This window comes from Alnus glutinosa, chromosome 6 (genome assembly GCF_958979055.1).
Source record: "Alnus glutinosa chromosome 6, dhAlnGlut1.1, whole genome shotgun sequence".
Lineage (NCBI taxonomy): Eukaryota > Viridiplantae > Streptophyta > Magnoliopsida > Fagales > Betulaceae > Alnus > Alnus glutinosa.
Window position 1 is genome coordinate 4424826 of NC_084891.1, and position 17520 is coordinate 4442345.

Below are 17520 nucleotides of genomic sequence, written 5' to 3' on the forward strand. Positions count from 1 at the left end.
TCAAACTTTGCCGGCTTAGTGCAAAACGAAACCACGTTTGCTTTTGTTTGGTTAGTTAATTTTCCACTTATTTACGAGATTTATTTATCTTTTCCCTTATTTTCCAACCTCTTCGTTTTGTAATATATATGGAGGTATGTGAAGGGTGATCTCAGCATAATAGTGTACGTTATTGCACTTATCGTGGAAGAGCACCAATCATTGCATCTATAAAATAATAGAAGGGTATTTTAGCAATTATGTCACATCCCGACTCCATATTAGAAAGAATTAAATAGTTTATAAAAATAGTTATAGGTGCTAAGTCTCACATTGCCTACTACTATTAGGTGGAATTGAATTTTATAATGAATTTTAGGAAAGCTCGAAATTGACTAATCTTTTTAAGTTGGTAGTGCAGATGTGGCTAGCGTTTTTTCTTGAGTCGTTACAAATAGTATCAGAGCCACCTAGTAACGTTAGGTCATGCGGTATTGGACGTGGTCCTAATGAGGACGTTAATGGTTTAAGGGGGTGTTTGTAACACCCGGTTCTATATTAGGAAGAGATGAATAGTTCATATAGAGTGAGTGATTTATAAAAATACTTATAGGTCTTAAGTTCCACATTGCCTAATTACTAGGTAAAATTGGACTTTATAAAGAATTCTAAGAAAGTTTCAAATTAACTAGTCATTTTAGGGTGATAGTGTATATGCACGTGGCTAGTGCTTTTTTCTGATTCGTTACAGATTAAGGATGAAAATTCGGGTTGTGTCGACATATGTGTATAATACTATATAGATTAATCATAATCCGACTTTAATTAAACTTGTCAGACCCTTCGAGTCTAACTCGTTAATTTCGTGTTGGATTCATGTTGAGTTCGCTGATCGTGTCAAAAACTGACAATTCTAATAGTGATGCTGGGTTTTTGCAATCAATGTTCTCTCACAATAGGCTATCTTCCATGATATTATCATTGGTACGGGCTTAATTTCTCAAACATATAATTGATAGAATAAGGATAGTTTGAAAAACTTTAATACATCTCAAATCAATTCAAATAGCTGAATAATATTAATCTTCTTCAACATGAAGTCCTCATTCCATGTAACTATAGACCCATAACAATCACCCTTTGAGAAGAAAATCACTATTTCAAAAGACCTAAAAACATAAACAGTAGATCCTTCTAATTGATGTATTAAAGTGTAGTAATACATTGCATAACAATGGATTAGGCCTTAATAATGAAGTCTGCCAATATGAATGGTTTTCCAAAGAATAACTCAGCAATCTGTCTCCCTCACTTCTAATCCATCATACCGAGATACACGGCATGACTCAGTTAACGATCTAAGTACACTTTCTTCCATCTTTGACTCATGAATGGCTCCAAATTTCCCACTTGCTGCTCTTTGGTAGGCCGATAAAGACACCTAATTAATTATGGAGGACTTTTCTTCTTCCCTCAGCAGCCTAGATAGAATTTTTCTTTTTCTTTTTTTTTTTTCTTTTTTTTTTTAAGTTGGAATTGTTCTTGGTTTCAATTCAACATGACTTTTAGTTAGAGCATCCCATTCTCTGATGTTTGGCTAATTAAATGTCAAAAGACTAAATACATGAGGTCAACATTTGGATACAATTCTAGTCAAGAACTATAGCTTATCAATTCAATTTTTTAATTGTTTCTAATCATTCGGTTGGTAAAAAATTTGCCTCCCATTCGATATTTGAGGCTTCCATTGTTCTTATTTTTATTTTCTCTCTACTTTTCATTTTGTTCTGTGAAACTTGAATTATTAAATTGTTTTCACTATTGAGTAGGGTGAAAATTTCTTGCTCTGTTTTTATATTGATATTGGGGTATATTGGATTTTGGGGTTGGCAAGAAAATAATACAAAAAAAAAATGATAAATAATATTTAAAGAAAGTAAATAATAAAATAAAAAATTTGTATTAAGAAAATATAAATAAATAAAAAAATTATACTTTTTGGGTAGCTAAAATACACATCTTTGATAGCGACGCTCTTATGGGGAATCACGAGCGAAATCAAGATTTTTTGTATGGGGTCCGAACATATATAAATAAATAAATATATAGATACATATAGTCTCCATGTGAGTGTGCAAATAAGTCCATTCCTTGATGCTCTGTTTATAAGACCATAATTTCTATATATATATGGAAGATGTAACCTGAGATTTTAATGTCCTTAAGTCCATGTTTATTTAGCATAATGTACTTAATTTCATGATTTTATTTATAATGTAAGCTTTCGGGTTTTACTAACCATGTCACACCTTTACACCAATCGATCTTTTGTATATTTCTTTTGCAAATTCAATGGCTAATTTACAAAAAAAAAAAAATAAAGGAAAAAGAACTGCATAAAGATGTACAACAAAAGTACACCAGATAGAAAAAATCATTTCTCTTAAAAAAATGCTACATCATTTTGTTATCTAATCGATATGCATCTTTATACAATTTTTTTTACAAGTCAACCATTAAATTTGTGGAACCTACATTATAATAGCTACGCAAATGGATATTATAATGATATGTAACTTTTTTTTTTCTCTTTTTTTTCTTTTTTTTTTTAAAAAAAAGTCTACAAGTCTGAATTTATGGTGAGGCTCTTGCAACTCTATTGGCCACTTGTTTGACAGTCTCTATGGGCTTACATTCTTTTATCTTAAAAGGTGATTCGCTTCTAGTCACCCTAGCGCTTCAACGGCCTAATATCACTCAAGATTGGCGAATTGCTTCCATTATCTCCACAATCCATTCCATCATCCCACTAACAACTAGCTAGAAGGCTAACAATGTCAATCAAAGTGTAAATTTTTGTGTTCACCATACAGCAAATTGAGCCGTAACTATAATTTATTGTCGGTGCATTTCCACATTTTTTTTTTCCTTTTTCCGGATCTCTTTCCCCGTTTGTTCTCTTCCTCCTCTTCTTTATTTGTTTCTTAGTTTTGTTGTTTTCCATGTACTTTAAAAAAAAAAAAAAAGGTCAGCATAATTACGTATGTAGTCCACTAGTGTTAGATTTATAAGGGGAGGGACATAATCGTCTTTACATGCCCAAGGGCCAAAGCTCATGCTGGAAGTCTACTTTTGAGCAGAAAAACAGCCAATTTCAAGGAGGATTTAAGGTGAGGGGGAAAATCTGTTATCGAATGGGGAAGAAGTATGTTTGAGGAGTCCAATACTTCTAAAAAGAGAGAGAAAAATAAAAATAATACAATTATTTATTAATTTTTATTCAAGTTTAGAGTGGCCAACGCTCCCCACCCATCTACACAGATCCGGCCCTTGGGGAGGACCATCTGACCCGCTATTCTAGCTAGCTACCATATCCTTTTGAACGTGCTTTCTTGAGGTGGTTTGCTAATGCACCTAAAAAGAGCCTCAATTTGAGTACCCTTTGCTTCATTTAGCATTAATGTTCGGAGCTTGAGCTCAAAATCAACTTGTTTAGAGCTAATTGACTTTAAATGTTTAACTATTATTTGGGGTCACATTCTAAAAAATGAAATAAATTGAGGGTTAAATGCTTTTGTTAGTACACGTGGTTTTACTCGAAATTAACTCGGACATTTCTTGGTGTCAAAAAGTGTTGTAAATGGTATCTTTAGTAACAACGTGTCACGTCAATCCAATCAACAACTGTCACGTGTTTTTTTTTTTTTTCGATGAATAAGTGAACTATATTTATCTCAAAACATCTATACAAACTGTCTAAACCAAAACAATTATCAATTGAGCAAAACAAGCTCTAACAAACAAACAAACTCATCAAAAGTAATCTGGACACAAGCTAGAAAACAACCAACCAAACTGTCAAAACATGACAGAACTAAGCAAATTACACCAAAATACTATTATCAATGTTTTAGCAATGGCATAATCTGGTAGTCTCTTTATTCTTCTTGAAACACCCTTTACCAGAAATTCTAGACCGAACTTCCTAAAGAATAACCTTCAAGATTTGCTCTTCAGTCCGTGGATGCTCGTTATGTCTAATCTCATTCCAGGCACGCCAAATGCCATATACAGTAGGACTCAAAATGTCAAAACAACAATCAATTGTCACGTATTACATATGCCTAATTAATATTATTTTAACAAATTGGAAGCCACCTCATTTTTTTAAATAAAAAATTTAGTTTCATTTTTTTAAAAAATAATATTAATGAGGCATACAAGACACGTGTCACATTGTTAGTGGATTTAGCGTGACATGCTGTTAAATCATTGGACGAAAATACTAAATGTGTTTATCAGATGAAGTTAGGTACCATTTATGATAATTTTTTAAACTGAATGATCTCTTTAAATTTGGAGTCAAATCACACTTACTAAAAAAGTACTAAACTCTAAATTGAAACTTACCTACAAAATTAGAGAGCGGATGTGGAATTGGACCGTTTAGGATTAAGACATGTATTCTTAGTGTGCCCTCCAAAATTTTAAAATTCCCCCCATTTTTGTTTTTTCCTCTTAAGATAGACCCCTTAAATTTTATGTTATACCCTCCAAGAAGTCTTCTTTTTTGTTTATTTAAATTATTTATGTTGTAATTCCTTTTTTTTTTTTTTTTTTTTGTAATTGTATGGCAAGGCATGGATATATATATTTGAAATTTTTTAAAAAATAAAAGTTAAAAATGGAAAAGACTAGTGTTGGGGGGAGGTGTAATGGAAGTAGGAGATGATGGATAGTGAGTCCGCCTGACTCCCCACGCGCACGTCACGTTGAGGAAGTCGTCAACAGCGGAAGCAGCACCCACGTGATGCTTCCCACAGGCGCGCGCGTTATACTTAACACACGGAAATCGGAATCTAAACCCCCGGACTTGAAACTCACATTTCAATTCACTTCATTAAACTCCCCATGCTTTCCACTTGGGCTTAGTGGGGCCTCCCTCCCTGGCTTAGCTTCCCATAGGTTTTGACTTTCAAACTTCCAAAATTATCCTTCAACTTATTTTTACCTTTTTTTTTTTTTTAAATAAAAAAAAATTCAATAAGATAGTTGTGAAAGGGGTAATTTTTAAAAAAATTTAAGAGAAATATTGTAAATTAGATAGTAATTTGAAGGGTTAATTATAGTTTTTCCTAAATTTAAATTGGTGTCATCGTGCAACATATTAACATGATTATAATTTAAAAAATAAATTTTAAGATCCAAATAACACAAATATCAAATACCCAAAAAAAAATAAAAAAATAAAAAATAAATCTAAAAATAAATGTTGCATTAATATAGGATACCTTTAATTAATTATGCAATAAACCTTTCAAAACCCCACTCTAAATTCGGACAGTTTCATTCAAATACGAAAGAAAAATAAAAAATAAAAAAAAAAAAAAAAAAGAAAGGAAAGGGAATTGAGAAGAAACCCCCACCCCTTTAAGGTTAAGGTTAAGGCCCAGGGTTGGGCAGAGGCAGTCAGCCACATCCAAACCCTCTCTTCTCTTCCTATTTTTCTCGTACAAAACAGCTGTGAGATTCAGTCCCAAACTACCCAAGTCTCCGATCTGAGCATATCCGAGAGGCAGAGGAAGAGGAAGAGGAAGAGCGAAAATGGGCAAGGGCGGCGCGCTGAGCGAGAGCGTCGTGAAGAAGATCCTGCTATCCTACACCTATGTCGGCATCTGGATCTTCCTCAGCTTCACGGTGATCGTGTACAACAAGTACATCCTCGACAAGAAGATGTACGGATGGCCCTTCCCCATCTCACTAACCATGATCCACATGACCTTCTGCGCCTCCATCGCCTTCCTCCTCGTGCGCGTCCTCCGCCTCGTGGAGCCTGTCGCCATGTCCCGTGAAGTCTACCTCTCTTCCGTCGTACCCATCGGCGCTCTCTACTCTCTGTCCCTATGGCTGTCCAACTCCGCCTACATCTACCTCTCCGTCTCCTTCATCCAGATGCTCAAGGCCCTCATGCCCGTCGCCGTCTACTCCATTGGCGTTGGCTTCAAGAAGGAGTCTTTCAAGTCCGAAATCATGGCCAACATGCTCTCCATCTCGGTGGGTGTAGCCATCGCCGCCTACGGCGAGGCCAGATTTGACTCCTGGGGGGTTTTTCTCCAACTGGGTGCTGTGGCTTTCGAGGCCACCAGGCTCGTCATGATCCAAATCCTCCTCACCTCCAAAGGGATTACCTTGAACCCCATTACCTCTCTGTACTACGTCGCGCCCTGCTGCTTGGTTTTCCTCTCTATTCCATGGATCTTCGTGGAGTACCCGGTGCTGAAGGAATCCTCTAGCTTCCACTTCGATTTCGTCATCTTCGGCACCAATTCCCTCTGCGCTTTCGCTCTGAATCTCGCGGTTTTCTTGCTTGTCGGAAAGACTTCGGCTTTGACCATGAATGTGGCCGGGGTTGTCAAGGACTGGTTGTTGATCGCTTTCTCGTGGTCAGTCATCAAGGACACGGTGACACCCATCAATTTGTTTGGCTACTTTCTGGCGTTTTTAGGCGTGGCCTATTACAACCACTCGAAATTGCAGGCTCTGAAGGCGAAGGAGGCGCAGAAGAAGTCTGCTCAGGCCGATGAGGAGGCTGGAAGGTTGTTGGAGGAGAGGGAAGGAGAAAGTGTGGGAAAGAGGAGCGAATCGCACGATTAGACTAATTTTATTTTAGGAAGAGAAAAAACTATGGAGGAAGAGTACGAAAAATAAGAAGAAAGCGGTTTGTTGAAGCCTTCGGATGAATTTGCTAGCTGTGGCTGTTTCTTTACTAATGTTCAGGGATTTGAGATTCGATCTATTGCTTATATTGCCATTTCTGTATCTTAGTAGAGAAAGCATCCCAAAGCCCCCCCCCCCCCCCCCCCCCCCCCCCCTTTTTTTTTTTGGTTCCTGAAAGTTTATTTGTCATTACCTTTACCTCTGTTGTGTAGGAGCTATTTCTTATAAATTTTCAGTATGCTTATTTATTCATATTTGTTTCTGTTTACTCTGTTGAATTGTTTTTTGATGGTATTGTGATTTTGGCATTTGCATGAGGTGGATCACATGATAATTTCCACATTTTAGGGTCTTTTTGTATATTGAATTGATCTCCAGAAATGCGAGATCGATTGTGGAATTAATAGGTAGTTAGCCATGCACACACTAGCTTATAACATCTGATTTTTAAGAACTTAACGTTGGTGTTTGCCTGCAAACTCATAATTGGATTCTTCTAAATTGAGATGTTGCTTTGTGCTGGTTAGTTGAACCTTTTCCTTTTCTTATTGCCTTGTGTTGGTACTCACATTTGATGCTTCATGTTGCTCTTGTTCAAGCTTGATTGATTCCAGCTGTTGGGTCTCCTTGACATGAGTACAGATTTCCCTCAAGTATTGAAAGTCTAGCCTTAGATTGAAACCGAAAATTATACCAACTATAATGAACATAAACACTTGAAAATTGATCACTATTATCTTGTACTCTGCTTTCATCTGTTGGTGTGAGTTTGACACGAGGTACGAGGATAGAGATCTCCAAACAATTTTGGAGTTTTTATGGCTAGCAATTTGGACTGCAAATGTGAGAGATTACTTTAACTGAATAGGTTTCGGGTAGCTTGCCCACCTAATTGGGCAAGTGAATCTCATAAAAGTTCTCTCATATTTATTGTCCAGATTGTTAGCAAGACATTCCAATCCATACAAGAACAGCTTGAATTCAATGAGACTATGAGAGGACCAGCATTGTCCTCTCATTCTATTCCACCCATAGGTCATAACTAGGTTCGTAAGAGCTGAGGATTGGCCACCAACCCCCCCCCCCCCCTCTCTCCGACCATGGGTTGTGTTCTACCTTCCTAGTTTTTCTTCTGTGCTTGCACTACAGTGTTTAAGTGGTACTGTTGAGAGAACTAGGTAAGGACGAGTTTTCAAGAGACAGGAAACCAGTGCTTTCAGCATGTTCTAGGGCAAATTGATATAAGGTTAAACCTTATATACCATTAATGCCCCTTTAAACCATATATGATGTCAAACTATGTCCTACCATTATTGTCCTTTTATAGTGTATCCAGCTACAGAAAATGAAACGAGGAAAAATAATTTGGAACTGGAACCCAGATGAAGACACGAAATGTACCTTTCAGAGTTCTCTCTCAAATGTATTTTTGTGAATGATATGATTTGAATACTGTCATCAGCTGTCTGGTTTTATTCGGTGTTTGAACAAGTGGATGACATTTAAAGTTGAACTGCTTAGATATTTTTGATTGCTTAATGAAGTCCCTGCTGCAAAGTAATTTTTTGGACTTTGGAAGATGTTTTCGAGTCTTAATCATTACCAAAAACTGGCCTGCAGGCCAGAATTGCTTTTAAACTCTTCCAGTACTCCCCATAATGTTTCTAAACCTCCATTTAGGTTATGTTTAGTATTGAATGGTTATAAGAATGGAAGAAGGTAGAATAGAATAGCTTTAGTGTTAAACTATATAGGTCAATTTTAATTCTAACTCATTTAATTAAACAAGTTAAACTTATCGACCTTAATTAATTAATTTTGTATTAAATTCGTATCGGATTCAAATGTCCTCATTTACTGCATTTGGGGCATTGGTTCCATGACATAACATCTATGGCTAACCCTGATATTGTGGCAATCGAAGAGACAATGCTGAAATGGTGGGTGTGCATATCGGCCAAAAGTTGGGGATGAGGCAATGCTGTTGAACCAACCTGGCTGAGAATCCGTGGCTGGATTAGGGACCTAACATTTTTTGCTAGTGTTGTTGCACCAACTTTGAGTGACCAAGAGATGGCAATTAGCTTGTTTTAATGAGTCAAAAATCCATCTTAGGCAATGAAAATGTGGTGCATTTGGTAACCTAAGAACTCGAAATTTCCCGTTTCATATAAATGGACGAGGATCTCTTAGAATTCTTACGATAATCTATCCTATTAGATTTCTACAAATCTCTACAATTCTTTTGAAACAAGTAATGCTTCTGTCATATGAATGGATGAGGATCTCTTAGAATTCTTATGGTAATCTATCCGAGTAAATTTCTTCAAATCTCAACAATTCTTTTGAAACAAGTATTGCTTCGGTCATATGAATGGATGAGGATCTCCTAAAATTCTAACGGTAATCTGTCCGAGTAGATTTTTTCAAATCTTAACAATTCTCTTGAAACAAGTAATGTATTTCTTCACAGTTCACATCCATTACACATTGGCCGACGTAGCGTGTTTTAGGTGGCTTCTCATATCATCTACTTAAAACACGATACGTCAGCCGGGTTGAAGTGAGTGTAAACACTGTAAAACGTAACTACGCTTTACTCTTTTGAAATCGAATGGCTCATATCTAAAGATTATTTTGTAGAATACCCTAAAAGTTATAATATCCATATTTGGATAATAATTATAATTCTTGTCTTTGATTAGTCTGTTTCTGAAAATGAAGTTTCTATAGCTTAGTGGAAGGCTTTTTTGCTAATGCCGAGCTCTTTATCCTCTTTTCTTCGTTACAAACTTGGGGATTCTTTGGAGACATGGATAGCATTATAGAATAACCTGGAAAGGGGCCAATAAAATTGTAGTGGGCAGCCATTGCTGATAGTGGCTAAACTGATTATTACATAATTTATATGGGAAGATGATTTCATTAAATCTCACAAAAATTTCATATTAGATAACATAAAGTCCCATTATCATTTTGTCCTCTTTTTTTTAAATTAATTTTGCTTCTAATGTTTAAAAATTACCCAAAATAAGTTTTGAAAATTTTCAAAGTTGCCCATCCGCTACTCAAGTCCGTCTTCTTTGACAGAGTTTTGATAAAATAACGTTGGGAGTGACATGGCCATCCCCATTTGGTCAAGGGGGTGGCTCGACTACCCTCTCATTTGGCCAGCCTGGAGCCACCCACAATTTTTTTTTTTTTTAGGAATATTTTGGGGAGATTTGTTCCTAAAAACTCACGTGCATCTCGCACGTGGGTTGATTTTTGTCAAAGAAGACGGACTTGAATAACAGATGAGTAACTTTGAAAATTTTCTAAAACTTGTTTGGGGTATATTACCAATTTTAAAACATTAGAGGCAAAATTTAGTTTCCTTAGGGAGTAAAATGTATTTTTCTTTATTATTATTATTATTATTTCTTAATGAGAAGGTTCAAAAGAGTAATTGAAGGCTAAAAAAACGCAACAAGTCCTAGCAATTGTCTATTTAGTTTAGCGGTTTCAAAACGTATACTTTGAAAAAATAGTGATTTCAAAACGTAATTAATGAAAATACGGTTTTTAAAAACACATTTAAGGGTTTGGTTAAATGACGTTTCAGCCTTTAAAATCATGTATTTTGAAAACTCACTCTCTTGCCTGGAGTTTAAAAACATAATTTTTTTCATGTGTTGAAACCATCATTTCTTTTTTTTAAAGCCACACTCTAAAAATGACATTTTTTACAATTTTGTTCAAAAACACGCGTTAAGCCAATAAAATTGCAAGGCCAAACGCACTCAGTATAAGCTCTATCTCCATAGAGAGAGAGAGAGAGAGAAGGCCAACCTTCTACTGTGAGTGATGGAGTTTGCAGGAGCTAGGTTGAGCTTTTGGGCTCATCATAAATAACCCCATCCAATTTAGGCCACATTTCTAAGTTTGCCTAATGATTGTTTTTATTTTATTTTTATTTTTATTTTTTGCTTACACTATGAATATTACAATTTATAAAATTTCGCACAAAAAAAGAAAAAAAGAAAAAAGAAAAAAGAAATTAAGAGATTATGAGATATAGAGTTTGGTCATAATTTATGTTTTTTGACCAAAACTCCCACCTCAAATCAAGTTGAATTTGCACTTGGCATGCGCAATGCACTCGAATTAGTGCACATCTTTGTCCATCCACATCTGCAGGTTGCTGCATCCTTGTTGGCTCTCTCATACTTTCTTCATCTTCATAATGAAACTAACCAACAACAACCCTTTTATATATAATATACATGGTGTATATATCTTTGCATGTATAATGTGTGTTAGAAATATATTGTGAGTGTTGGCTATGTAAGGCTCTGATCCCATGTTTAATCATCGCTTATTTCAAAAGTTCAATAATTAGTATTTTAACCGTGTGTGTGTATATACATATATGAGTGAAGAGTTGAGATGCACTCATCTAGACATCTAAATAAGGTTCCAGTGAGAGACTGAGAGTTGATGAATCTAAATGAGGTTTTGATAGAATTTACAATTGAAAACTTACTTGTAAGGGGAGGATGTCCAAGAGTTTATATATAAATGGTTAAAATTGTACTTAAGCCATGTGAAATACTTAAGGTCGTGACATACCACCGCGCTTCGCAGTCGACTATATGCGGCCTACTCCAAAGACGCCGACCTTTCCTTTTTGACGGCTCCATTCATCTATCAGTATTCAATAACTTAACACTATGCTATACATAGTTCCAAGATATTTTAATCTGACCTATAGGTCGCCCCATCCGTGACTTGACCACAAAGTCGTAACCCATTTGATTTCATATTCGACGTTATAGCGGCTCTGATATTAAATGATACAAACTTCAAGTAGAATTCACCCTTGAAAATCGGCTTGCGATAGAATAATGCCCAAAAACTTTTATATACATAGTTAAGATTGCACTTAAGCAATGTAGAACAATTAGGATCGTCACATTAATGCTCCATTTTTGTAATTAAACTTAGAATCACATTAATTATAAGATTAAAGATTCTTCTATGCCAGTTGTTCAGTTTCTATGAAACACTCGGGCAATCCTAATTGAATTTGAGCACCACCTGGTTGGGTTTAGTCAACAATAGGAATATATAAAATTGTACAAGAAGAACATGCGGTTCAATATTTGTGGAAGAGTAAATTTAATCATTTAATTAATATTTTAATACACCCCTCACATGTGGGCTCAAACTCATCCCCAACAAGTGAGACGCAACACGTGTAATATTTTACTAAAACGAGGATGAATTGTGGAGTAGAGTTCAAACTCCTGATCCTTGACTTTGATTCCATGTTACATTTTGATAAAAGTGTTTTGGTTCAACTTACCAAAATAGAGTCATTGAATTTTGAGTAATCTAAATACTCAACTCTCATCCCACTATACCGATATGACAGTACCAATTAGACCTTTTTTATTTATTATTATTATTATTATTTTTAATAAAAACTTATTCAAAGTTTTATGAGCATTCTCATATCAATTTAGTAGGATGAAAGTTGAGTATGCAGGATTAAGGGTGAAAATGCGAATACGATCACTTTTAGGTATTTGCATCTGCGCTGTTATTAAATACAGTTATTATCAGGTATCCGCATATGAGGTAATGGGCATTTTGGATTACTATCTAAAATACAATATTAAATAATGTAGTTATTACTATATGAAAACTTAAATAAAATAATATTTTACTTGCTATACAATTCATGATTATCAGCCATAGATGGTCATTGTCTCATAAAGTAATCAGAATTTGGATTACCTAAAGAAAATAAATAAACTATAACTTTGAGATGATAGTAAAAAAAAACCTAACATAACCTAAAAGTCATAAACTTACCAAATTCAAAACAACGTCGCTTAAGTGAATTTAATTAAATATATATAATATATATATACATATAAAGGGAATGCGGATGCGGTTATTAACCACATCCCCCTATCCTAAAACCGCTATCCGCATTCAAATATGCGGATAGCGAATACGAGCGGTTATTATCCGTCTGCATTTTCACTCCTATGCAAGATTAGTCTTGAATTTTTATTTATAAAGTCTATACATTTACACTATTGGAAGATAAATAGCCGTAAATTTACACTATTGGAAGATAAGAAGATAAAAAGGTGTGCAAAGTGAAGAATCGCATCTGCTGTAAAGAAAAGGAGGCTTCCTATATAATACTAAATGAAGAAAGGCATTTGCTGTAAATACAAGAAGACAAGGGGGCTGCGATTCATCTCATCTGTTTGGAATTAACTGAATTAATTGAAGAGGAGCTGATCTGCATTTAATAAAAACAAACAAAAACTGAAAAATGGGTGGACTCCCTAACAACATATCCAAAACAAAAACAATAGCGGAGAAAATGAGATAAACAAGTGATCCGGTCCTCTTAATATAACCGCTTAAAGCGGTTAAAGAAACTGACTTCTTAACAGAGTGATTAGCTCATTCACCATCAATTGGAGCACAAACTGACTGAAAAGCTTTGGCAAGATTACAAATTCGGCTCGTAGTGGGAAGAACCTGATCTATGGACAAAATGCCTACTGAGCAAGATTCAACTTATTACAATGCAGCTAAAATTCTTAATGGATTGCTATCTTAAAATTTATTTATTTTTTCAATTCAAGGGAAAGGGAAAGGGAAAGGGGAAAGGGAAGATTACTAACCCAAGCAAGAGCGCCCCACCCCCCTCCCCCCCCAAAAAAAGGTGTGAAAATCCTGAAACCATTGAGAATGAGTCAACTAAATGACCCGGCTTAGCGGGTGAACTAAGGCTGCCACAAAGAGCAGTTTGCAGAGGCAATGTTCTGGAATTGGAACTACATACATAACAACGACTGCAACAAGGGAAAGAGCACTGAAAATATTGGATCGGAGCCGGCTAAGAGAAGCTTCACCAATGTATCTGGACAGGGAGGTACTCGGCAAAGAGAGCTTGGTAGACACCAAAACGGGAATTGGAACCAAATCTAGGCTTCTCCAAAGGCAAAAATAAAGAACCAACTTTGGAAATCCAGTGAGGAAGTAGGGGGAAGCTAAACGATCTGACGCGTGGACCAAAAGAGGTAGTGAGAGTGGTGGCGCTTGGTGAGCACGCGATTGAGCGGGCGGTATCAATAGAAGCAGTGGACGCCAGTGGTACTGGAGGAGAGATGCGTGGGCAGTACGGACGGATGGAGTGTTGTAAATCTAAGTTCCAAGTTGCAGACAAGAGGGAGCAAAAAGAAAAAAGTAAAAGGAAAAGAGGGAAAGGGAAAAAGGAGGGAGGGAGGGAGGAGCAGATCGGCGTTGAGTAGAGGAAGACAAGGAGAAAATTTGGCAAAAAAATTCACGGGGTGGGAAAAAGGGAGAGACAAGCTCTCCGGGTTTTTATTTATTTATTTTTTTAATTTCATCAATATCGACATGTTCTGGAAACAATGTTTATTGTTTAATTGGTATTTAGTCATTGAAAAACTTGATCCGCAACCCATGAGAATCAGATAGAAAAATTCCCAACCAGTGAACCAATAGGTCACATTTAATCGAATCATTCTTCCATGAGAGCTGCTCGCTAGGGCTTCTTCATTCACAGAATAATGACAGCTTTATCAGCCAACTACATGTCTTTGAAATCATTTCAAGCACAAAAAAAAAAAAAAAAAAAAAACTTAATCATAGAACTTTAAACAAGGTGCATATATTTTATTAGAAACTTACACACGTATTTAATGGGTTCTGAACCATGATTTTATCCTCCACACTGTTCTTATGAGAGGAAGAAGTGCCATTTAAACAGGGTGCATATTAACTATGAGGTTCAATTCATTGTAAAAGATAAAACAATCCAGAATATTGCTTTGGGCCTTGTTCATTGATTGATATTTGATCATTGGTAAGTTTGATTCAAACTGTTGCAACAAAGCTCATCCCAAACAGTTTTCAAGAGGTAGCTCAATTGGCTGGAGACCACGCCTCATGAAGCGGAGGTCACTAATTCGAATCTCTCCTCCCCTTCTTGTGTGGATATGTCAAAAAAAAAAAAAAAAAAAAAAAAACTCACCCCTACCACAAACATTTCTTCAGAGTATTAGTAGGATTACCTGATCAGTACTGTAGACTGTTTTGCCAAGACCAAACCCCTAGACTAAGGATAAGTCACAGCAGAAGCATAACTCAGGAATTCAGGTCAGCAGCATCCACACTTGGGTTGGACACCAGATATCTTGGATTGTGTATTCTTCTAGAAGATGACCCTTCAGCTGTTATCTTGAAGTATCAGCTTGGATTAAACTTTGGGGAAGGAACTTTTCCAGTTGTAAAATTGTTAGATTGGTCAAACTTTGGCACAATGATACGAATTACTGAATGACCACAAGACGGGAGTCAAGCATGATCTGTCGCATTACAATTCTCACGAGAATCCATCAGCCAAGACAATTATGATTTCAGTTACAGAATCAATACTAATGAAATTACACCTAGTTCGTCACCAGAAATCTCTACACGAGCAAAACCCTTCCTTGAAATGGTGAAACCGGTTCCGATCCCTCACCACTATTTCTCGTTTATAAATCTTGGAGATGAACTTAGTAGCAGAGTGGCAATCACCACAAATTCGCAAATTCTTCACAATCCGTATAGGAGTTCCTGGTGGTGTATTGAGAAGAGCAAAAGCAATAGCCAGCTTTTCACTGTGCCTATTCAAAGCATCTTCCTTATCTTCTTCATCAATATCTAGTAACACCTCTGATGTAGTGGGAGCATATCCAGCCTTCTTCAACTCCCTCCCCATTTCGTCTACCATCTCATAAATTTCCTTGTACTGCCAATGTGATTTATCTCCAGCCACAAATTCATAAATTTCATTGTCGAGCTCAATCATAGTGCTCCCAGGAATCTTTTTCATCCCCTTCTTGTCCATAACCTCTCTAATTTTGGTTTTCTTCTCCCAATGGGACATTTTTGCATAAATGTTGGAAAGTAATACATAGTTGGATCCATGCATAGGCTCATTTCTGATTAGCAATTTAGTGATGCTCTCTCCAATCTTGAGCTCACCACGAGCATGACAAGCACTAATGAGGGTTCGCAAAATGATTGGGTTTGGCTCAATGGGCATTTTTTGAACGAACTCCAGTGCCTCTTTGACATGTCCAGCCCTGCATAACATATCCACCATACATCCATAGTGTTCGATCCTAGGTACAATTTTAAATTTTTTTATCATCAAATCAAAATATTTTTTGCCCTTTTCGACTAACCCAGAGTGACTACAAGCAGAAAGCAACCCAATAAAGACCACATCATCAGGAGCCATCCCAGCTCCTGTTATCTCATCGAATAAGGAAACAGCTTCGAAACCACGGCCATGCATTGCCAGACCAACAATGACAGAAGTCCAAGAAATAATTGTTCTTTCCCTCATATTTCTAAACAATTTTAGAGCTTTATCAACATCACCGCACTTTGCAAACATGTCAATGAGTGCATTATAAAGCTCCACAGTCTTTTGAACCCTTTCTTTCTCAATAAACGACTCAACCCACTTCCCAAGCTCAAGTGCACCTAAATCTATACAAGCAGAGAGCACCAGGACCATAGTGACCTCATCCGGGCGAACTCCCTCCATCTGCATTTGCCTAAACAAACCAACCGCATCTGTCGACCACCCCAATCGGATATATCCTCCAATCATCGCACTCCAAGACACAGAGTCCAACTTTGACATTTCATCGAACACCTTACGAGCAAACTCAATCCCTCCATCGCTACAACAGTACATATGAACCATTGTATTCTGAACATGAACATCATCATCAAATCCCCATTTCACAACGGACCCATGAAGGGATTTGCCCAAATTCAAGTCCCCGAGGCCAGCACAGGCCTTGAGTACAAACGGGTACGTGAATTTATTAGGCAAAACTCCATAATCAACCATAACATTGTAAAAATACAAAGCTTTGTCCTTTGAATGTCTAGTTTGAGCATAAGCTCTGATGACAGTATTGAATAGGAATGTATCGTAGAGCCGGGTACCAGAGTCGGGCGAGAATATAAACGATGAAGCATAGTCAATGGCGTCGAGACCGGAGGATGTGGCGGCAAACTTGGTGAGGACCAGAGGGTTGTTTTGGAGTCCTAATTTAAGGATGTGGGTGTGGGTCTGCACGAGCTTCGGGAGAGAGTTGCAGGAGTGGTCCTGGAGGAGGACTAAGCAGCGCTGCTCCGCTCCTCTGTTGCCGGTGGTGGTGTTGGATAGGTGATGGAGTGAGGTAGTGAGTGTTGTTGTGTTGATTGCACGAAGGCGGAGCAGCTTTGGTCTTATGGCTGAGACTTGCATTTAGAATGTGGTTTGGGCTTTGGACACAGGTTTAACGGCTATAAAACTATACAAATTGCTGTCCGTCACCGGCTACTTATTTCCGGCGGCAACGTCTCGTACTCTCACTTATGGATTTTTTGTTTGGGATTTTTATAGTTTTTAGAATAATTTTATCGTTAAGAAATTTAAATTGCTGATATTAAATTAAATGATTCAAATTTTATTGTACAATTGAATAGAATATAATAAAGTTGAAAAAATTAATTAAAAAATCCGTACTTAGAGGATGCGTCTGAATATTTAATTTAGGGTTCGTTTGAGTTTGCGATTTCAAAAAATGCGATTTAAAATTAACGATTTTAAAATGTGTAATTTGAAAAAGTGATTTTTAAAAACGCAATTAAGCGTTTGACAAAATTGCACTTTGACATTTAAAATCACAGTAGCCTTTTAAATTTTCCGTTTTCAGAAAAGGGCCAAGTTGCTTGTGA

General features: G+C 36.6%; 2 protein-coding genes across 2 annotated transcripts; one reads left to right on the plus strand and one right to left on the minus strand.

Annotated features, from left to right (window-relative positions):
• The first annotated feature begins 5411 nt into the window (after window positions 1-5411).
• LOC133870697 (probable sugar phosphate/phosphate translocator At5g25400) lies at window positions 5412-6964 on the plus strand. The gene has a single exon (XM_062307882.1). It carries the CDS (start codon window positions 5584-5586, stop codon window positions 6631-6633), a length of 1050 nt encoding a protein of 349 aa, XP_062163866.1. The 5' UTR covers window positions 5412-5583; the 3' UTR covers window positions 6634-6964.
• Window positions 6965-14734: 7770 nt separating this feature from the next.
• Window positions 14735-17158, minus strand: LOC133871256 (pentatricopeptide repeat-containing protein At4g21065-like). Its single transcript, XM_062308657.1, has one exon. The coding sequence runs from the start codon at window positions 17045-17047 to the stop codon at window positions 15191-15193; it is 1857 nt and encodes a 618-aa protein (XP_062164641.1). The 5' UTR covers window positions 17048-17158; the 3' UTR covers window positions 14735-15190.
• Between the last annotated feature and the right edge of the window lie 362 nt (window positions 17159-17520).